Source organism: Coffea eugenioides, chromosome 5, assembly GCF_003713205.1.
Source record: "Coffea eugenioides isolate CCC68of chromosome 5, Ceug_1.0, whole genome shotgun sequence".
NCBI lineage: Eukaryota > Viridiplantae > Streptophyta > Magnoliopsida > Gentianales > Rubiaceae > Coffea > Coffea eugenioides.
Genome location: NC_040039.1, coordinates 48,808,662 through 48,832,324, shown reverse-complemented (window position 1 = coordinate 48,832,324; position 23,663 = coordinate 48,808,662). Strand labels below are relative to the sequence as shown.

Here is a 23,663-nt window from a genome sequence, read left to right as displayed (position 1 = left end):
CATGGACCACGGTTCCCTAGCTCCTCTATGTGACTTTAAACTTTATTCTACAAACATGCATATGATGGTTGTTGTTTGGATTGCATTTTTTCTTCTGGATTGGTTTTTTTTCCTTGTGGGCGAGGCAGTGGAACTACATATATATATATATATTTTGACATATTAAGTTTGAGAGCTTCGCATGGGAAGGACAGAACTGGGGAGGGGCAGGAAGGGCCACTGCACCCAAAGTTCTTGATATCCAGATTTTCTTTCTTCTCAAAATTTTGAGATATTTTAAATTTTTTATATGTATTTTGAACTATTTCTCCCCTCTCCCTAAAAAAAATTGGATTTATTATAAAGTTTATATGCACATGTATTTTGTCTCCTCAAATTAAAATTTTTGGCTCCGTCCCAACGCATGCCTAACCATCGCAGAGTTTTCTAAACTAAATAGTCAGTCATTACTCATTAAGCCTAATTGATGATTAGGTTAGTGATGTTATAGAATTACAGTATAAACGTTAACGTTGTAACTGCACGAAGATCAACTACATATTCTTCTACCTTAACAGAAATAAACATATTTCGCCGGTGGATCGTCGGAGATGCATGTAATGGCTAACGTGTTTCTGAAAGAGTTACTGAGCTTAAAAGAAATAACTGAGCTTTCTAAATTCGAAGGGTCGGAGTCAGCTTACAGTGTAGTGTAGCGCCGCCTATCTTATCTTCTAAGCGATACCGTTGAATTCATCGCCCCAGGGTTAGAATAAACCAGTAATCGGGGAGGGTTGAGTTGGTCGGGAGAAATAGTAAATAGGAAATTCTAAATTTAAGATTTTTTTATTTATTAAAAAAGTAATTGAACCGCAAATTACAAACATTACCAAAGTACAAGTTAAGATACTATTATATAATATTGTTCAAGGTTTGAAATTCTTTAGGAGGAAAGGTTCGAAATAAGAATGAGTGGCTCAAATATTTTTGTAGTGTGAGGGTGAAAAATCAGTGGAATTCTTCTTAGAGTTGTAGACGAAGAAAGATTATAAAAGGGACAAGTTGACCGCTGGCGGCTTCCCAATTCCTCCAATCAAACATTTTCTTAACGATCATGAAATTTTTTTTTTTATAAACCTTGGACTTTTCCTTAGTTGTTTATTGGTTTTACTGTCTGAGGCTTTAGGTTTTGCACAACATAACGAGGATGTGAAGGGAGACAACGACAGACTAGAAGACAAGTAGTCTAGCACCATTGAGACCCAAATCCCCGTTAGGCCCAGAAACAAAACTGTTAGCTGGTACGAGGATTGAGCTATAATGAGTCCACTAAAAATATGGGGCACCCAAAACCTAGAGAGTGCAACATAAAATTTCTCTCGGCCCATTGTTAAGCCTTTTTAAAAAAAAAAAAATTTTGTTTGACGCCTGACCTTGGATTTGTGCCCGACCAACCTCAAAAATACCATCATATTTTGCATTTAAACTACAAAATCGAAGTTTGAGCTATAAAAAAAAAAAAAAACTACAAAATTGAAGTTGAGTACAAGGAGGGGGCTTGACACAGATCACAAGCGGTTTGGTCTTATATGTTTCAGAAGCTGAGCAGCTGTGAAAGTTAAACTCTAAGATGCTTAGTACTACTTGAAGAAACAGTTATATCTGAATCTTATACTAATATCTTATAATTATTAATATGTTACTGACATGCTGTCTCTGCCATATATATATATATATGTCTTTATATTTGTGATATATCATGTTGCCATGTTTCTGCCAAAACGTTCCATTGGCCTAATCTCAACTCGATCGCTTTTCATTGATCTATCATATTCTGATATTAATGTTTAATAAAACCCAAAGTTAGTACAATGCACATGCATGCTCTCTACTCTCTAGTCGTTGTTGGTTGTGGAGTAGTAGTACGTAGTATCTCAAGCATGTCTGCCTTCACCAATGACCTTTCTTTTTCTTTTTATCAAATCTGCTAAGTACATGCATCAAGAAAATGCTGCTTTCATTGGAGGTTGGTACGAGATTGCCATATTCAATTTGGTCTCACAACTTTCTTAACCATCTAATTGTGATCTAAGCAATGATACTATTCTGTACTCTAAAACTTATCTTGTTGATCGTTCCTTTGATTTTTTCTCTTGGGGTCACAGCTTTGTTTTTTATTTAGATTTTTGCCAAAAATCATTCCTTTTGGTTTTGGGTTGGGGTCACGTTTAAGTTAAAACGTTGGAGAAATGATTCTTTCAGACATTAACGTCTTGAAATTCTTTTTAAATTTATTGATCCACGCTATGCATATAAAAAGATTAATGTTGTTCTAAGGGTCGTTCGAAAAAAGGAAAAAGAAAATTGGAGTGGCATCGTGTTTTCTTTTTTTTTTCTTTTTTTTTTGTCATTCGTCACTTATGAGAGAGGCCCAACGGGGCATATAGGTGAGTCGACGAGAACTGAACTATCATCGAGTCAGACGCGTGCACTACACACCCATATGAATTTGAAAAAACTGTATAATGTAGTAAATGATGGGAGTCAAGATTTGAATCCTTAATCTCCCACCCCACCACCACCAGAGGCTTTTATTCTCAACGTCTGAAACACACCTGGCAAGAGCTTAATTAAATCGCATAATTGTCACTTGCCATTTTCGAAAAGCAGCTGTGATTGGTGATATGATGCGCCAAAATCAAAAGCCATCTAATCAAAGATAAAAGCACATAATGGAGTCCTTTTGAACGTGTGGTCTCAAATGTTGATGTCTACCCATTATAGTTGAATTGGTAATAAGCTTTATATATAAGAACAAACTTATATTCTATGGTTTCATTAATCGGACCACTGATGATTGAGGAAGTCAGGTTGTAACTTTTGATTAACAATAAAATAGTAAAACATCATAGTCTTAATGACATCAGTAAAAACTACTCCAAATAGTAGTAAAATCTAAACCACTAAATTAAGCCTCAACTTGAGTCTCTCTCACATCTTTGCATTGCTGCTGATTAAGATTCCTTTCAAGGGAATCAGGCCACGTTGTCTGTCTGGCACTATACAATGTACTTACTACTAATCATGGTAGCATTTTCCACAAGTTTCCATGATAAATCAGAAAATAATGGTCCAATTACAATAATGTAAGGCGAAGCAAAACCACACAAACTTGGTTAATTACCGGTGTATATATGATTTATGTGGTTAATGACAGTGCTTGGCTGTGGCTTCTTCCAATTCATGGACGTCGTGCAATCGTCCACCACATATCTCATCATGTGGTCCTTTCATTATTCCAAAATCCCATCCATGGAGGCCAAATGTGGTGGGGTTACAAAATACTTGATCTCCATCGATGGCGATGGAATGGAATCCCAAGCTATAATTGTATACAACCCGCATTTCGTTTTCAGGCCGATTCACAGAGTCCACTTAGATGAGGGTGTAAAACAAAACAAAAAAAAGGGACACCTACTGTTAATTTTTTTTTTCAAACTTTTACTGAACATTCCTTGATGATTTTAAGTTCATTTTGAGTACATTTTGTGATTTTTGTTTTTTTGTGAAGGAACTTCCCAGCCACTTAACATTCCAGTTTCCATTTTTTGTAAAAAAAAAAAAAAAAATCTCAAGTAAGATTTCTTTGCAGAAATTAGAAAAACAAGACAGCATATGGTAGAAGTTCAACTTTTTTGTGACAAGGCACTTAATTTGGTCTGCTTGTTGGTTGCAGTAAATATTTTTCAGTGTGATGCTGAAATTAGGTCAACGAATTGACCTGTTTGACATGGCCCTTTCTTTTGCCCATGCCCATTAATTTTTTTTTTTCCATGTCAATTTTCAACCAAATTAAATTTTAGGTGGTGATGGAAGGTATGGACGGTTAAAGAAAAAGAAAGAAGTACATTTTAGATGATTAATGGATCAGAAAGAAAAGAAGGGACAAATCATTACGAATATTACTAAATTGTTATCTCATAATTCACATTTCTTCAAATTAAAGCCGTTAAACATATGTTTAAATATTCCAATGTACTTATTTCTCCTGTTACTAAAGATACGATAATAACATTCATCTACAAAGCTATTAAAAAAGTTAAAAAAAAAAAAAATGAAAGCTCCTTACGGACTAAATTACTTTACTTGGCTCTTGTAATAAATTTATTTTGAAACGTACTTGCTCGAAAACTCATAAATAAATTCTGGGTCTGGGAGACAAATTAGTGCGTACTAATCTGAGAAATAAAACATTATTAACAAAGAAAAATAATTGAGATGGCTCGTGGATTGGTCCTTCTGTATATGCATATTGCCTGAATAATTAATACTGCCAAGTACAACATGAAGTTTCCAATGGAGAGCTGTGAAGAAAGGAGCAACTAAACAAATAGAATATTATTATTATCGCTGCCAATTATGATTAGTGATCAGCATGTGCGCCAACGCTGGCTGTGTTTAGATGATTAGATAAGAGGATGAGAGCCAGCAGCCAGCCACCGTCCTTCCTTATTAATCCTTTTCTGTTGAACCTCTTTACCATTATACCATCTGCCCCGCGTTCCTGCTGTCTACACTTGCAGACGAGCTAGTCCGTTCTGTCTTTTTAAAATGCCCACGATCGAATGAGTTGTTTAGTATCCCCATGTTTATAACCCAAAAAAAAAAAAATGATGAGTAGTGGTAGTTAATGAGTTGTGAACTAGTATGATGCGGCACCACTACGCATCTGCTTCCATCCCTCGTTCGAATTGCATTTTTCTGAATTTTTTTTATAAAAAAATTATTATAACGGTTGGATATATGTGAAGTAAAAAGGTGATTGAAAAATGTATTTGCTGAAAAAGTAATAAATTTTCTTTGAAAAATTACTGTCCGAACAAGGCATTGGTTTGCTCTAGATGATCAAACTTTATCTTAAAGTTTTTATAGAAAAATCACTATAGCGATTTGATACATGTAAGGTAAAAAGGTGATTGAAAAATGTGTTCATAAAAAACGTAGCGAAAAGGAAAAATTACTTTCCAAACAAGGCTCTTAGGTTTGCTTTAGATGATCAAACTTATCTTAAAGTTTAGTAATCTTTTTCCTAAATTATACTTACATTTATTAAAATAATTTTGATAACATCTTATATCAGACATAAAAGTAAATTTTTCCTACATTAATAGTAGTGTATGTATAAATGAATCCAAATGCATGTATGTCATATGTGCATTATCCATCTCTGTAACCTTGTAATGTATTTAAGCAAATATTTAACGCGAACAAACGAATCAAGATAGTTGCTTCACAAAACGAATCAAGAAAATTTGGGCAATGGTGTGTCATTTGACTTGTTCTTCCCCAGACTCAGAGCTTCGAAGCATCAAAATCTTAACGCGAAAATTTTCCACTAATTGGAGTATGCGGTGGCAGTTAGTCCACTGTTGAAAATTGAGGCAAAATGCGGGACATTTACACTGCTTTTGAGACCTACCTACATCCCACTAACCTCACAATCTCAACATGTTGGCCTCTACTTTCTTCCACGCTTCGAATTCTCAAAGTCTTACCTATATGCTATAGAGTAGCACACTATAGACCGCTCCTCATTACAGCTTTTGTTTGAAGCATGCAAAAGTCAAACGGACATGAAAGGACCATTTTGTAATTCAAGCAAATAACTATTTAAAAAAAAAAAAGAATAATATTCAATCACACTCTAGTACGTGAGTGAGTGTTACATTTACTTAGTCATATTTGGAAAATTTAACTTTTTAACAATAGTAGTTTGATCGTAAAGTTTGTACTTTTTTTTCAATTTTATCCCCACAAATTCAAAATTTAAATTTGAATGGTAACATGCATTTGATTAGAAAGAGAGACTAAAAAGTATTTTGACTTTTTTAACATGACAATTGTTTTAGGACATTTTAAGATAAAAAAACATGATACTTTCAATGAAATAAAGGGAATATATTTTTATAAATTTATTTTTTAGCCACATTTTTATTTCACGTATATTAAATCGTTCCTTGTATCTTCACCACCAACCTAGGAGAGATTTGAGAGGGCACTGCTGCAGCTAAGCCAAGACAAACTCCACATTCATGAGAGATGGTCCCGGAAGCAGTTGAGGACTGATGTCACTGTCGATTTAACAGTAATGGGCTGGAAGCATGTGGGAACTGTACATTTCTTTTTTGATTAAAGGTTAGTAGGTTTAGGCCCATTCTATTCTCCGTAGTTTCAAAGCCCAACTACTACACTTCAACGTCCACATCCTCGTAGTACAAAGCGTACAACTTTCAGGGAGCAATAAAGAAGCTTAGGAAAGTGTTTTTACCTTGTGGAAAATGAACTGGTCTGGTTGATTCGTGTCGAGTCTCGAAACAATGCGAAGAAAAGAATATAATTCTGGGTACTCTAATTTGAGGCTACTTTATTAGCTTCCTTTATCCTTTTCTAATCTACAGTGTTAAGAGCATGAACGCCTCGGATTAACTGCTCAAGAATTTCCAGTCAAATTAACAAGATTTTGAATCACTCTACCGTCTACTCGTTGCTAATCAGTTTTTTTTTTTTTTTTTATGAAATCTCAAATTCTCTTTCATCCACAAAAATAATTTAGGGGTGGCAATTTTTGACACGACCCGAAAACACGACACGAACCTAACACGAAATTAATGGGTTTGGGTTGAAGTTTTGGGGGTTTGGGTTGAAATTTTGGGGGTTCGGGTCAGAATCGGGTCGAACCTGATGAACCCGAAAAGAAAACAGGTCGATTTCGGGTCAACCCGTGGTGACCCGATATGACCCGTTTATAAATTAAAAATAATTTAATAAATATAAAAATTATTTTATCTAACTAAACTAAATCATTCTTTTTTTTCAAAGGCATTAATTACTTAATCCTAAATGAATTTATTTACCTTGTATGAAGTTAGAATTATTATATTTGGACAAATAATATAATTCGTTTTAATTTATTTTATATTTGGTTTGGGATAAAACACTTTTACGGTGTTTAATTTATTTTGGATTTGATTTGAAATTATTTATTTAAATTTTTATTACTTGATGATGTAATTAATTTTGTGAGAAACTGATTTTATTAGAATTTACAGTGATAAATTAATAAATTAAAATTAATTTTCGGGTCATTTCGGGGTCGACCCGCCAACCCAAATTTTTCGGGTTCATGTCAGATATACTGACCCGTCACTGGTTGACGGGTCGGGTTCGGGTCAACACATTTTTTACGGGCCGGATCTTGACCCGACCCGCCAACCTGATTGGACCCGAATTGCCACCCTAAAAAATATGATTTATCCTTGAACTGGTCCTTTAATGCCGACATCGGTTCTTGATTTCCACGAATTCGAGCTAAGTCTCAAAGAAAAGCTACTTAATTGTTGACAAAAACTTGAGTAGATCCGATTCTGTATATCATGCAGTCCAAATTTTGCCATACTATCAATTCTTGAATATATGAGGTAGTGTGACAAATTTTAAACCACATGATCCACATAGTCGGATTTTACCCAAGTGTTTACCCTATTGTTTTGTTTTGGGATCACTTTAGCACTCTTTCCATCTTCTTATACTCTTTTCCAAATTTGAGTAAATTAGGAAATTTCTAAGATTAGCTCATTCCAAGCCTTTTCGTCGTTCGACCTACCAGCAGCTGGTAAGTGTTTGTGTACATTCAAGAGTTTCTATTCAGGTTAATAAATCCACTTTGTTGCACTTTTTATGTGATACCATCAATTGGTGCAACACTATGAGTGGGACAAAGCGACAATGAACAATTGCAGAACTTCATGGACCACAAAAAGTTTCACTTTCCGACATTCCCATTGAACCAGCATTAGTTTGACCGTCTATAAATTTACACTTGTGTATTCGGGATTTGGGGTTGGTTGAGCAGAATTCTTGCTCCCTTCGTTTCCCCAAATCTACTGTATTTACACATGGAATTTAAACAAAGCAAAGCAAGACCAATAAGGTATCTCCAATCGGCTGAGACAACTCAATCTTACTTAACTTCTGATTTGGAAGGATCCTAAATTCCTAATTTAATCTGTCACTGCTAACAGCTGGATCGATCTCAAAGGTGAACCGCGTGCAGCTTGATTCATATCTAATCCAACTCACTCGTGTATAAAGTTAAAAAGCAAGTGCCAGGATCTAGCAGCTGCCTGGTCCAAATTCTGTGTGATATTTAATTAATCTTGTCACAAATGGCCTGGTTAACATTTGTTTACTCTTCATTATTGTTTCTTTGATAGAAATATTGAAATTTCACTAACTTTCTAACAAATCTTCCATATTAGAAATGGCACAACAAAGTTGTGAGGATCTTTCCCCCAAAAAGATATGATCGCGTGTGAATTTTGCATTTTTAACTAACACATGAATGACTTTATTGTGATTCTTACTCACTCATGAAATATTAGATACCTCTAAACTGCTCAAAGCCCTTGCAATGTCCTCGTTTCTAAATTTGAGAATGCTCCATTCTCGTCAACATAGTTGTGGAAAATGAGCTAGGGTGCAAACATACTAACTTAATCAACTAGGAATGTAAATAAATTTAATTAAATCCAACATTTTAGTGTCTCCATTTGGATTGGCCTTTTTTTAAAAACTAATTTTTTAAATACAATATTACATCAATACATAAATAAAAACAATTCAAAAAAAATCTCATCCATATAGTATATAAAAAATAACCCATAATTATACACAAAAAATTAAAAAAAAATAAATTCTATAATATTTTCCATCTATCACTATCACCCACCACCGCTACCAACCCCTCCCTCCTCCTCCCTTTCCTACCCTCTTCGTACTACTCTTTTCCCATTCCCTCTTCCTCTTCCCCCCTCCCCACCCTCAATCTGGTTGCGGCCGAATCGCGTCCAAAAGGTCGCAACTTTCTGATTGTGATCTAGCTGAGACTAGAGGCCTCGACCTGATCGAGGGGGAGAGGAGAGGGTCGAGGGGTGCGGAGTAGGGAAAGAGAGGAGAAAGAGAGAAGGGGTGGTGGTTGTAGGTAGTAGTATTAATTTTTAAAAAATACCCTAAAAATATTTTAATTTTAAAAAATCCTCCAAAATATATTCCAAAAATTCTTTCAAAAACATCATAAAAAACATATTTATAGTAAAAGGCTTTCATATACATTACTCTAGTAAAATATTTTAAAATCACCCCAAAAAACAGCTAGTATTCAAGGTTATTTGTTTATTTTATTACTAAAAGTGATATTGTATCCTTGCTTCAATTGCCCCGCTGAACTCTGACAATAAGAATTTGCTGTCAGATAAGAATTTTACTCAGATTTGTTCAAATATCTTGATACAACTTTGCTATTAGATGCTATACCAACTAGCCAACAAAAGAAACTCACTGGATTGATTTCATTTTGGTAGAGAACTGTAACTAGATTATCCAAGCGGAAGTAGACAGGTGATGGTGATGTTATAAACTTAACTCATGAATCCTACTCTCTTGGTACTGGTACTGCACATTATTCAAAGGACCTTACCTGCTGGCTGGATTCATTCAAACAGTTTTTCTTTTGCTTCTTGAATTCTTGGACCCAATCTTTGGCCTTTGGGAATTTTCTGCCGCTATAGCACTAAAAATCAAGCAACAAATATTCCCTGTTTCCAGTCACTCCCTCTGTTTTAGTTTTGAGGAACGCACCTCGTCTTTATCGTCGAGCGTTTTGCAAATTAAAACGTGACATTCTCTTGTTCAAGTAAATCCATGAACTTAATTGACAAAAGAAAAGAAAAAACAAAATGTAAAAAGCATTGCCGGATCAAAACCTCCAATTTTAACAATAGAAGTCTCAAAGGTCAGGAATGCTTGGTGTCATCAATCCAAAGTCCAAACCCTCTTCCGATTTCAGGCACTAAGCTTGACTGTGGTTTTTCATCATTATATTTTTTAATTAACTTTTTATTTTATATACATAAAATTATTATAATATATATTTTTTTACAAAAACTCCTAAAAACGGATAAAATTCCAAAACTCCACAAACGGAGCCCCCAGGCCTATTTTTAAGTACAATTCTTCTAATCTCCACCCCAACGCTAGATCAAAAGTCATCAACTTATAATATTCAATCCAAAATCCATTTTTTTCATGTCCCAATAGCCAGCGGAGTAACTTTCTTCTTTCTGTCTCAAACCCCGCGGGTCATTTCCAAATTAATTGCCTCTCATAGTAAAGTACACCATCGCACGAGACGACACCGTTCCCTTCTCTCCTCCGTTGCCTGCAAACTTGCATAGAACTGCGGTTACTTCCTTTGTTCTCTCACATCTCAATACACAGTCCGGTTTTTTGCTCCCCCCGCCTCTCTCTATCTCTCTCACAAAACCCATCATCGGATCTGAGTTCCCAACGCTAAAACCTTAACCTTAAAACCAATCCCCTCATCTTCTATATTTTGTCCGATCTTCCCATTTCCCCACACGACCACACACTCTCTCTCCACCCCACTTCGTTTCTCTGAAAACCCACTTGGAAAAACGCAGGCACGCATACAAAGGGGGTGGGAAAAGGCCTCTTCCGTCTGGCTCCCCCAGGGCGGCTTTTTGGGGGGGGGGGGGAGGGTCCGACCCGTTTAATACCGGGGCGGGCCAGCGGGTCAATGTGACGGGTACTGCAAATGGGAGGAACTGAAAAACGAAGACGATGAGCAAAGCCGGAGAAGAAGAAGAAGAGGACGAGCGTTTCCACGACTCATTGGACCGGCTCCTCTCCTCGACCAACACCTCCTGTTCTTGTTCTCCTTCTTCTTCCGAATCCGAGGATCCAAACCCTTTTTCAAACCCGGGTTCTCCTAATTATGTAGCCGACGGCTTGTCTGACCCTGTCCGCGTCGTCCCTAAATTTCCGATGGGCCTCTCGAATAATTACGATGTTTGGATCTCTCAGCCCTCCTCCGTTCAAGAACGCCGTCTCCGTCTCCTCAGCCAGATGGGTCTCAGCCGTGATCCCTCCCTCGTGCGCCACAGACCGACGTCCTCCGCCGTCTTTGACAGCGGTGGCTTACAGGATTTATTCGGCAGATCGATGTTGTCGGATCACTTGAATCATAGGAACCCTGGTGAGGGTTTTTCTAAAACTCTATCAAATAGTTATATTAACGATGATCATAAAATTGGTTGTGACGATGATAACGGTGATCATAACAATAAGAGGAATGTTTCTGGGTTTGTCCGATCAAAATCGGACGGTGAGTATAAGAGTTCAAATATTCTTTCGGTTGATTCTGGTTCTTCGCCATCAGTAATGGCCAATGGGCCTGGGAGTGATGGTACTATAATTGTAAATAACAATCATAGAAATAGTCAAAGTCACAGTGTTGTTCTTATTGTTGATAATTTGGGTAATGGTTTGTCGAATAAGCCTCCTAAGGGAAAGATTAGAACGGATTGCACAAGGAATGGGAGTTGTACTTCGTTGCCCGGGTTGGGAAATGGGGAGGTGGAGGAGGGTTTGGATTGTAGTAGGATGGTTAGGGTTGATGATCCAGATAATCCAGTTTGTACAATACGGAATCTTGACACTGGAAAGGAGTTTGTGGTGAATGAGGTGAGGGAAGATGGGACGTGGAACAAGCTTAAGGAAGTGGGAACAGGGAGGCAGTTGACTATGGAGGAGTTTGAGATGTCTGTTGGGACTTCGCCGATTGTTCAAGAATTGATGAGGAGGCAGAATGTGGAGAATGGGAATAGGGATGCTGGGGATTGTAATGTGGACGGGAACAGTGGGAGTGGATCCAGGTTTAAAAAGAAGGGAAGTTGGTTGAAGAGTATCAGAAATGTTGCTAGTTCTGTTACAGGTCACAAGGAGAGGCGTAGTAGCGATGAGAGGGATACATCATCTGACAAGGGTGGGAGGAGGTCGAGTTCTGCTACTGATGATAGCCAGGATGCTTCCTTTCATGGGCCGGAAAGAGTTCGGGTTAGACAATATGGGAAGTCTCATAAAGAACTTACTGTGCTTTACAAGAGCCAAGAGATACAGGCACACAATGGATCGATTTGGACTATTAAATTTAGTTTGGATGGAAAGTATCTTGCAAGTGCTGGAGAGGACTGCATCATTCATGTATGGCAGGTTATTGAATCAGAGAGGAAGGGTGATTTGTTGTTTGACAAACCTGAAGATGGAAATCTGAATCTTCTATTTTTAACCAATGGATCCCCTGAGCCAACTTTGCTGTCACCGAGTTTGGATGGTCATTCAGATAAGAGGAGAAGAGGAAGGTCGTCTATAAGCCGAAAATCAGTGAGTTTGGAACATGCTTTGGTCCCAGAGACAATTTTTGCCCTTTCAGAGAAACCCTTTTGTTCATTCCAAGGGCATCTGGATGATGTGCTTGACCTGTCATGGTCCAAGTCCCAGGTTAGAAATTATTTTTGCCTTGGCATTTTATCAATTTCTCAATCAACTGTCTCGTGATGAATAAGTGGACTTTTGAGAAGTGATTCTTTGTTCAAGTTGTAATACTGCTTTTTTGTTAACATATTTAAATTGCTAGTACAGAATTTAAGTTGCTTTTTTTTTTTGTAATATTGCCTTTTCTTCTAAATAATAAATCCTTGCTGGTTGTTAAGCAAACTGAGTCAGAGTTGGTGCGACATTGGCCAACGAAGATAGCTATTTGTCTATTAGAGAATTGAAAGTGTTTGTTTTTCATATCACTTTCAACTTAATGGAATTTCTTCAAAATGACAATTTTTCGTATCACTTTCGACTTAATGGAATTTCTTCCAAATAACAAATTCTTGCTGGTTCTTACACAAACTGAGTCAGTGATATGTAACATTGACCAAGGAAGTATCTATTTGTCTGTTGTCTTTACAGATAATTGTGGTATGTTTCTCAATCCTGTCTTAAGTGGATGGACTACAATATCAGTTTCTTGCAATTTAGAGTAGTTCACTTCAGTCGTCATTTGTTCCTTTATTCCTTTTGGGAATTTAAAATTTCATAGAGATTGGGTAAGTCCTTAGCTGAAGTGGTAAATATTGGATCAATAAAACATTGGAAAATTATAGGTTTTATGCTGTTGAATCATTCTACTGATAACATTGGATTTTTGCTCTCATTCTTACCATGTAGAGCTATGGAAATTAATAGCTTAACCTGTTATTTATTTGGCAATTTGTACTTAATAAGTTTTGAATCCCTTTTTATCACAAAAGACAATGAGACATTAGGTTGTACTTGTGATTGAGCAGGTTAAGAATATGAAATCTACTTAAGAATTTGGTAGAGCTTCTTATCAGTCTTATGTTGATATTCATGATTTGCCATGAGTAAGCATGACGGAATAGTAGTCTGATTGCATGTGCTTGGACTTGTATGCCTCTTCTCTAGCTATTACCACTATTGTACTTTACATTGTCTTCTGTACTTGATTTGGTAGTAAAGAGTACATTAGGATGTACGAATGTAGCTTGATTGCTATCTTTCTAAGTTTTCAAAGCTTAGGTATTCGTTTACCATCTTAATGCTGGAGGCAGAATTAGGTTGATTGCTATCTATATTACTAATTTTGTCAGACTTATTAATGTGCTCTGAAATTATTTTCGAAGTTATGATTGTACTTTGGTGGTGTGCAACTTATTTTATTACAGGATCAAGAGTGACTTTTTACAAAACAATAGGAGTTGTTGCAATTATTAGTAATTTTGTTACCATAGGTAGGAAAATAGTAGATTGCGTCGTCATATGGCATGAGGTTCAAAATTGATCTGGGAAAGTGAACAAATAGACCTGAAGATGGCTGTTGTTGGATTTGGCTTGGTGAACATCTGAGCATGTTATGTGCATGTGTCACTTAGGCATTTAGAAGTAAGAAAGGAAGGTTTGATTTGTCTTTTGCAGTTATTCAAAGTAGTGTGCTAACTTCTCTCTCTGTCTGAGCTGTTGATAGGCTGTGCAGCTTGAGGGACCTCTTGTTTCTCTTTATCTTGGCCACCCACTGTTATGTTGATTCATCTTAACTTTCATGTTAAATATGACTTTAAGTATTCTTAGTACTTTTAAATGAACATTTTTCCATTATCTGAATGACAGTGTTCTTTTGCCTCAGCTTTTGCTATCATCCTCAATGGATAAAACAGTTCGACTCTGGCACTTGTCTAGCAACTCTTGTCTGAAGATATTCTCACACAGTGACTATGGTAAGTACTTTGAATTCTATCTTGTTGCTTCAGCTCCCCTCCCTTTCATTTTTCTTGTCCTTGGGCCCTTAGTGTTGAATGTTAGTACGGTTCCACTACCATAACAAAATGATCTTTGCTTTCCCTAGCCTCATTTTGACATGATATCATGGTTAAATAGGGAATACTTGGAATGCTGACCTTGTTTTCTCCTGTCTACTGATGATCTTCATTGGATTTTAATGCAGTTACCTGCATCCACTTTAACCCTGTTGATGATAGATACTTCATCAGTGGATCCCTGGATGCTAAGGTGCGCATATGGAGTATTCCTGAGCGCAAAGTTGTTGATTGGAATGATTTGCATGAGATGGTCACTGCTGCCTGCTATACACCAGATGGTCAGGTTGACTATTTTGCTATATATGTTGCTTCTTTCGTTTTATCGTGCTAGTAAGGGAGAGGAGGTGTAGTGATCTTTTGTGCATGCTATATTGAGTTATAGTTAAAGGAACTCATTTGTTGATTTGAAGGGTGCATTGGTTGGTTCATACAAAGGGAGCTGTCACTTGTACAACACTTCTGGTACATGTCAAATTCTCTACAAAATAGCTGTTGTTGTTTTGTGATGTTGTCACGGCTAATTTATGCTTTGTTTGTTTTAGATAATAAATTGCAGCAAAGGAGTCAAATGAATCTGCAAATTAAGAAGAAGAAATCTCATCAGAAGAAAATTACTGGTTTCCAGGTAAATAGAGCATAGTTTTCATTTTCATCATGGATCACTTTGCATCTAAGCATTTTTCTGCGTGCCTGAGATGCCAAAGTTAGTTTTATCTTTTAAATGTTGTTTTTGTTGGTGACAATTAAGAATGGAGAGGTTATTAGTTGAGTGTAAAGTAGTTTCCTCTCGCACTTTTGTTTTGATTGCAAAAGCCTTTCTGATCAACCTGTTTCCACGTTATACTTTGGAGAAATTTGATCTTCAGTCTTCACATATCCTTATTGCATCTTTTCCTTGTAACAGTTTTCTCCAGGAAGTACATCAGAAGTGCTTGTAACATCTGCAGATTCAAGGATTCGGGTTATAGATGGAGATGATTTGATTCACAAATTCAAAGGTATCCTAAATATTGTTCTACACTCTTTTACTCCAAATTTACGGCTTTGGAAGATTAAAGATGAACTGGTCTATTGACAAACCAAGAATGGGTTTTCCACCCAGAAAAAATGTTAGGTTAACTTGGCATATTTTTGTGATGCTGGCTGACTCAGATTCCATTGACCAGTATATTTCCCAGAAGTTTATTGCCACTTAAGACTATATGGTTTGAATATTGTTCTCTTAAACTAGGTGAAATGCTGTCTGAGACACAAAAGAAATGCTGTTTGAATTGAGTATTCATGATGCTTTTAGATTACACAGTCTGATTGCAATGCTATAATGGCTTATAAACCAATAAAGTTGGTGCTATTGTTTGACAGGATTTCGCAACACCAATAGCCAAATCTCTGCCTCTCTTACAGCTAATGGGAAGTATGTCGTTTGTGCCAGTGAGGATTCTCATGTTTATGTTTGGAGACATGAAGATGATTCTCGGCCAAGCAGAAGTAAGGGTGTCACTGTAACACGGTCTTATGAACATTTTCACTGCCAAGATGTATCAGTGGCTATTCCTTGGCCTGGGATGTGCGAGACATGGGCATTTCGGGATACCACTTCTAGAGAACAGAGTGGTCCAATTGATCGCCCAGATGAGGTTTTGACAGCTAACCACCCTCCTACACCAGTTGAAGAGGCTAATGATAGTGATCATTCCCCACCGGCATCTGGATGCAGTAGTAGTCCACTGAATGGGACAATATCCAGTGCCTCCAATAGCTACTTCTTTGATAGAATCTCAGCAACATGGCCTGAGGAAAAACTTACTTTAGCTACTAAGAATTGCAGCCCTCGCGTTAGTGTGGACTTCTCCAATGGGTTAAACCACAATAGGTCGGCATGGGGTATGGTGATTGTCACTGCAGGCCTTCGAGGGGAAATCAGGACTTTCCAAAACTTTGGATTGCCAGTGCGGATATAGGGCATCATCAGAATCCCATTTCGCATAAAGTGTCTATTGCCACAACGGACGTCTGCTCCCAAGAGTTTGTGATATTTGTACAGATACTTGGTGAGATTTGTATTATTAGCTTTTCTTTCTTTCTTTCTTCTGTTTGTGCCGGTCAGTTGAGGAGCCTCTGCAACGCGGCCTTGAGAAAGCAAATAGATTTCCCAGGATTAAGAGGGGACAAAAGAAAAGGGGGAAAAAAAAGAAGAAGAAGAAAAGAGAAAAAGAGAGAACCCAAAGAACAAAAAAAAAAAGGAAGAAGTTACAATTCAGTTTAGAAACCGATTGATTTTCTGTAATCGGCAAATGTAGAGTTCTAAGCATTGCGAAAGTTTATCGAATCTAGATAAAATTCTTTGACTATTCATTCTACTCTAGTTTGCTAGTGTATACATAAGATTTGGCGTGGAACTGGGCATGGATTGGTTCCTTGGTCGGCCAGGATTACATGTTCAGTGATGACTTTTAACTTATTTGTACGGTATATGTAGCATCATTGTTGTAATTGACAGATACGTAGCAAAAGAAAGCAAGTTGTTGATTGATATTTACGCAGCTCAAGTTCATATTCTATGATCCTTTCCTTTTCAACTTGTATTTCATCAATCATTCAGTTCTTGGCGGGAAATTTATACCGACAGGATAATTATGGTGCAAGGCGTATGTCTAAATATATAATAGTCACGACTTGAACTTCTATCTTAGGATTGCAAAACGAGCCGAGTAGAGTTAAGTGTAGTTTTGGTCTTATCGAGTTTTGACTCAATTTTGCGAGTTTTGACTCAATTTTGCGAGACTCGAACTCAACGGGCATTCATTCTAAAACTTGAGTTTGGAACACTACTTCAAGCCTAATCGAACTTGAGATCAAGCCTAACTGAGATTTAAAATTTTTATTTTTTTAAAATAGATGAAGTAGACATTTCACCCTAATAAATAATCAAAGATAAAGAAGGCACAACAAATTTCACCACTAAAATACAAAATATTAAAATTTTATGAACTCAATTTAGCTCAACGAGTTCAGTACCTATAAGTTCGACTTGACTCCACTCTTTCTCTAGGTTAGTTCAATCTAAATTAGAGCTTGAGGTTGATTGAGCTCAAATTGAGCGATTGAGCTGGCTTTCGAGTGCTTGCAAGTCAGTTTGAATTGTTTGCGGCTCTAATGAAACTCACCAATTATGGCCTTAAACAAATGTAGTCTTTCAAATTTTGGTATTATTTTTGTAGTGTTACTTATTGAAAATCTTCTGCACAAAAATTAATTGACTTTTTTTTTTTTAATAAACTGCTAAAGCATATAATATTTTCAAATATCGAAGTGAGGTAAATATGCAGAACTTTTTACTGTTTCATGTCTTTTCTTTTCAAAAAAATTTTTTGGGAGTAACGTAAGATGCAATATATTTTTCTCTAACATTTTCGTGGTCATTTTTTTGGGGAAAAAAAATGCAAAACTGGATCTCATCCCCATGGATATTTTAATCCAATTACTACTAAAATGAGGGAATTTTTCTCCTTTCATATTTCTGTTAGTTTTGGCTGCCAATGTAGAAGTTAAAGTGTTAAAAAATAAACACTATAGGATAAAGTGATTCTGGGACTAAACATTAAGGGGTTTTACTATCATTTACCCTTGAAAAGAATATCCATTTTCCCTTTCAAATATAGAGTTCCAATTTTGGAAGTGAACTAAAGTAAGCAGAATTCGTACAAAATGAGAAACTTGATAGATCGCCTCCTACTTTGTATACTTTTTTTCAATCAGAATTTTGAAATTGGAATTATACATCACATTTTATAATTCTAATGCTAATCCTTTTCTTTCTATCTTTCTTGGTAGAAATTTAGTGCTAATGCTGGTCTATATATGTCTCTATGTCATCCTTTGTCCAGACACCGCGCGGCTGGGTTTTTACAGAGATAAGGCCGAGGCATGAGGCGCTTACAACTGCACTCATCTCTGAGAACCATATCCGCAACAGTCAGTAGCCCTGCAGGCCCATAACTGCAGCGAGTGGGCTTTGGGCAGTGGACCTGAACATCCCTTTCTATCCCCACAGACTTCCGGGCTATCTTAAGGAGGAGTACAAAAATGCAAGAGGAAATCCAAACCTCAAGTCCTCATTGGTCGACTGGAATTGACATGGCATATAATTCCACAGATAATTATCTTATCCGCACCTCCTTTTCATATCCAAGGGACTGCAGCTCTGCCTGATGACACCCCCACCTTACCAATATATATAAGCTTCGTTTCTTGAAAGTATCATACAAAGATAAAAAGAAGATTTTTAGCATAGAATAAAAATCTTGAGTTACAATTTCTTTTCTGCTGTGACACCAAGCAAAAACCAACAATTTAGTATCCAATGGCTCTTCAGGCTGCTGCTCTCCTCCCTTCCACTTTCTCCTTCTCCAAAGAAGTCTGCAATCTGCTCCTCCTTCCTTCCTATTATTTACAATTTTTTTTTTTAACTGCTAGTCTTATTAACTTAAAGCTTGTTAATTATTAATCTTTATTTTTTTTTTCCTTTTTGTTGTTTTGGTACTGCAGGGAAAAGTTGGTGCATCACTAAAAGACTCTAGTCTATTTGGCAAATCATTGTCAGACCAAATCAAGTCTGACATCAGCTCCTCCTCATTGAAGATCAAGGTACTTCCATTTCCATTGATGACCCAAGTTGTGATTATTTTCAATTTGTCTGAACATATTCGTGATATGTATTCACTTTTTTTTTTTTTTTTTGCTGGGAATTACAGTCCCTGAAATTTTATGTTTTACTGTGATGGCTCTAAGTATGCTGTTCGGTGCATGGATGTTCATTGGTTGAGATCTCATTTTCTTTCAGAGAGCCGTAAGAGCCGAGGCAGTCATTACAGCAACTCCGGCCGTCAACCGAGCAACAGCAGAAGGGAAAAAGACCTTAAGAAAGGGCACTGTTGTGATAACTGGAGCATCCTCCGGACTAGGTCTTGCAACAGCCAAAGCTCTGGCTGAAACTGGCAAATGGCACATAATCATGGCCTGCAGAGATTTTCTTAAGGCTGAGAGAGCTGCAAAGTCGGTTGGCATGACCAAGGAGAACTACACAATAATGCATTTGGATCTTGGCTCTCTGGACAGTGTTCGCCAATTTGCCGACACCTTCAGAAGATCTGGACGCTCTCTTGATGTCTTGGTCTGCAACGCTGCTGTGTACTTGCCAACTGCTAAAGAGCCTACTTTTACAGCTGAAGGATTTGAGTTGAGTGTTGGGGTTAACCACCTTGGACACTTCCTCCTTGCAAGATCGCTGCTTGATGACATGAACCAGTCTGACTACCCCTCAAAGAGACTCATTATTGTTGGCTCAATCACAGGTATCAGCTGATACAGTGTAGTTCAAGTCAGAGGTTAGATTACTCTTCATACCTGATCCAGCTTAATTGACAAATAGGGACTGATGCTAGAATTTGGTTTTCCTCTTGAAAAATAAATCCCAGGGAATACTAATACATTGGCTGGAAATGTACCTCCAAAGGCCAGTCTTGGTGATTTGAGGGGTCTTGCTGGTGGTTTAAATGGGCTTAACACCGCATCCATGATTGATGGTGGAGACTTTGATGGTGCCAAGGCATACAAGGATAGCAAAGTGTGCAACATGCTTACTATGCAAGAGTTCCACCGCCGATACCACGAGGATACAGGCATCACCTTTGCTTCCCTTTACCCAGGCTGCATTGCAACCACAGGCCTATTCAGGGAGCACATCCCCTTGTTCAGGTTCCTCTTCCCTCCATTCCAAAAGTACGTCACAAAAGGATTCGTATCCGAAGAAGAAGCTGGCAAGAGACTTGCACAGGTAGAAACATGTCACGCAATGGATAGAAGACATGCATGAATATATGCAATATTTACCTACTTTAATCTAGAGCTTATGTCTTCTGAACATGATCTTGGTTGTTGATACAGGTTGTAAGCGATCCAAGTTTGACAAAATCAGGTGTCTACTGGAGCTGGAACAAGGACTCAGCTTCTTTCGAGAACCAATTGTCTCAAGAGGCCAGTGATGTCGAAAAAGCCCGCAAAATGTGGGAAATCAGTGAGAAACTTGTTGGTTTGGCTTAAAAAAATCCTCATCATTTTCTTGACTAACTTCGCCGCGGCAGATGAAATTCAAGGGTGAGAGACTCTGAGATTTAGAATTGAGAAGTTTGGTTGTTGTAATCAATTTCGCATTTTGTAAAATTTGAGTTAAAATGTCAATAAAATCACTCAAACCGTATCTTTGAGACTTAAATCAAATTGTCCAGGGTAATTTTATGCAGTAGGAATATTAAAGAAGCATGATCTGTATGTCACGAACAAATACGCAAGCACATATCATTCCGTTCTCAAACTGAGGTATATCCAAGCAGCTTGAACAATTGGAAGAAAGGGCCAAGTTACTAGAAACCAAGCAAATCATCTGACAATGAAATAAAACAACTTCAATTTGAAAAGAGCCCAAAGTAGAAGATGTTTAGCATACCAATCAAAAAGATGTGCATATCATCCTCAATAAACGTAACATTCACAGAATATTTTATGAAGTACTGACTTAATGTGTAAACTAATACGCTAAGTACCAACTATAAACAACTTGACTTCTAACCTCAAAGATCAAATTTTCATATAGAAACAAAACCGTGCATACATGGGAAGCAAATATCTACATTCGGTTCATTCTAAGTATACAAAACTAGAGTTCATAAGCAGGAAACCTAGCAGCAGAAGGTTCAGCAATGTCAAGAAACAGATAAGCCATTCCTCCAATGCCTTCAAATAATGAGTATGGCCGATCACCTCCATGCATAATACCTTCTGAAATAAGAGTTTTAGCTCTATCATGCAGAAAGCTGGCAAATGCCTTGGCCCTGTACAAGTACTCCACTCTACCCGTCATCCTATAGAGTGAAAGAAAAACATAAGTATTCCCGCTGATGCCATGACACAGACCCACTCGTTTGAGTAGACCACGATTCCATACCACCTCCCCAGCATCAACAGCACCTTGTAGAAACTCCTTGCTGCTGAATACCTGAAAACAAGAGCAACTTATAGGCTCCAAGAAACCTTTTCTTTTTCTTCAAATGTGGAGGTTATTGAGGAATCAGATCAGTTTGGCATATATAATTGGTATACCAATTAGCGACCGACATGGCCAAGAAATCAACCTACGCATAGAGATCCATCAAACCACTCTAAGCCTCCCCTCTCTAGTTTCTTTTGAAAAGCGCAAATAGAGAAAGTAGTTGAGCTTTGTATAAACATCAGTTACTTCCAATCAGATCTGGGGAGTTATGCCCAATTGTTAATTGCTAAAGGAATGTTTGTTCTGCAATTACTCAATCTTCTTTCCTTAAATTCCTTGACTTTGTGACCAACATATACAAGGCAGGCAAAGGGTGTGTACCTCGGCTGCTTTAGTGAGAGTTAGAGCAATTCCAGGAGCACCATGGCACCAGTGTACAAGACGGTCAGTTTCACTGCCCTCACTGGAAGGGTAATTTCCACTGGGAAATCGATTCTTGATCATGTACCGTAGGGTGCCCCTGACATCTTCGATCTCATCTGGCTTCAGCTCCATGTCCATCAATATATACATTATTCCAGCTAGTCCATGTGCAGCTCCCCAATATTTTTTCCCATGCCATTCATACATCAAAGGACATCTTCCTTTAGCCAATTTTCTACCAGACTTGATGATTTCGTCAACAACTGCTCTCTGCAAAATGTTAGGGCATTACATCTGATATAAGAAGTAAGAAAATGCCAACAACTTAAAATGTTTGTAAAGGCTTTACCATTTCAGTGGAAGATACAGTATCTTTACCAAGGTTTTTATTCAGAAATGTGGATGCCCACAAGAACCCAGCTCTTCCATACAATAGTTCATTTGGAAGCTCTTTGGGAAGCTTAATCTTCACCAGAAGTAAAAACATAGGGCAAACAATTAAACAAATTATGAAAGTGTCCACATAGAAGGGCGAATAAAGAAAAAAGCCAAGGAAGATAGTGTTTACCTCCCTGAATTTAGTTAAAAAGTACCCAGACAGCCGATCATCACCACTGTGCTTTGCCACAACAGCACCAAGAGCATAAACACCAGCTTGCCCACATATGAATGTTACACGCCTGCAAATTAACAATAAGTCAGATATGCAGCATAATCCATCAATTGGATATGCTCCTGTACAAGCCCCAAAGGAAGGAATGAAATTGCCTTGATCAAGCAAAACAGCATGTATAGGCAGCTAATTGCCCAATTTGTTGTTTACTTGTAAAACAACAATCAAATTAAAGAAAATTAGACTGCTCCAGATTCTACATTCTGTCATCCCTACTTTCACTTAATTCCAAATCAGATTTCGTCTAAATTCAGCACTTTAATGAGGGAGTACCTCAAACTGAACATCCTTTCTCTTTCTCCTATCATTATTGCTCGAATTTTAAGGACCTAAGTTTTCCATCCATAAGTTCTTGTCCAAATGTGCACTTAATGCACATACATTCTTGCCCCAGAGAAACAACCTTTAAGCAAAAAAGCACACAAGTCAGCCATTACCCTGAGCCACTAGCAGCAGAATCACAAGCTTTAATGATCTCAGAGGAAAGAAGAAGATCTTTCTTGTCTTTGGTAATCTGGTAAGCTTTAAACAACAGAAAAGCAGTTCCCAGAGTGCCTGTGTAAAGTGTGTAGTCAGTAACACGTTTTCCTCTAGCTCCCCATGTCTCCTTCACCACCTGAAGAATTCGTGCCAGAAGGAAAAGGGCATATTCAGAAACACAAAAGGGGACCATCTTGCAAGCAAATACCATAAAAAATTTTCAAGAAGGGAGGGGAGACACGAGCAAGTGAAGAATAAATGATACACACTGTTTTTTTGAGATCCAAAGCGTCGTTCTTGAGCCTTTCAAAGAGGGTTTTGCAGGGAAGATGGAGAAGCTTTTCGAGCGACCCCTTGGCTCTGTCAGAAGCTGATTCTATTTCCACAGAAGATTCTGGGAGGTAGTCTGGCATTTCATTTGGTAAGAAACGGTCGGCCATCTCTGTTGCTGTTTCTTTGTGGGCGTTTGTTTATGGTTTTCTTTTCTGCTGACGATTTAAGTGGAGCTGATCATACTAGAACTAGCAGAACACAAACGGGGGTGCTGTGGGTGCAAAATAGAATTGGACTCTTCTAGCTCTTCTTGAATGGAATTTTGGGAGTGGGTGCTTCTCGGGTACAATTCTGAAGAAGATCTCCAAATTAGAATTAGAAGTACTGCACACGTGTGACAATTACAGTATATATGTAAACCACTGAGGTTTGGCTCGGTGGCCGCCGCATCCTTTGATTCAACGAGGTATACAATTTTTTC

At 37.6% G+C, this 23,663-nt stretch overlaps 3 protein-coding genes across 3 annotated transcripts; 2 read left to right on the top strand and 1 right to left on the bottom strand.

Moving 5' to 3' along the window:
- Positions 1-10,610: 10,610 nt before the first annotated feature.
- Positions 10,611-16,820, top strand: LOC113770753 (WD repeat-containing protein 44). The gene is made up of 7 exons (XM_027315325.1): positions 10,611-12,396; positions 14,093-14,183; positions 14,411-14,568; positions 14,696-14,747; positions 14,828-14,910; positions 15,190-15,283; positions 15,648-16,820. The coding sequence occupies exons 1-7, from the start codon at positions 10,678-10,680 to the stop codon at positions 16,244-16,246; spliced, it is 2,796 nt and encodes a 931-aa protein (XP_027171126.1). The 5' UTR covers positions 10,611-10,677; the 3' UTR covers positions 16,247-16,820.
- Positions 16,821-18,546: 1,726 nt separating this feature from the next.
- On the top strand, positions 18,547-20,564 carry LOC113769913 (protochlorophyllide reductase, chloroplastic-like). The gene is made up of 5 exons (XM_027314232.1): positions 18,547-18,702; positions 18,834-18,932; positions 19,129-19,639; positions 19,763-20,121; positions 20,232-20,564. Exons 1-5 carry the CDS (start codon positions 18,649-18,651, stop codon positions 20,385-20,387), a joined length of 1,179 nt encoding a protein of 392 aa, XP_027170033.1. The 5' UTR covers positions 18,547-18,648; the 3' UTR covers positions 20,388-20,564.
- A 345-nt stretch (positions 20,565-20,909) lies between these two features.
- Positions 20,910-23,514, bottom strand: LOC113770750 (lanC-like protein GCR2). Its single transcript, XM_027315323.1, has 6 exons — positions 23,179-23,514; positions 22,867-23,045; positions 22,325-22,436; positions 22,106-22,222; positions 21,715-22,026; positions 20,910-21,339 (listed from the first exon to the last, which is right to left on the bottom strand). The coding sequence occupies exons 1-6, from the start codon at positions 23,347-23,349 to the stop codon at positions 21,001-21,003; spliced, it is 1,230 nt and encodes a 409-aa protein (XP_027171124.1). The 5' UTR covers positions 23,350-23,514; the 3' UTR covers positions 20,910-21,000.
- Between the last annotated feature and the right edge of the window lie 149 nt (positions 23,515-23,663).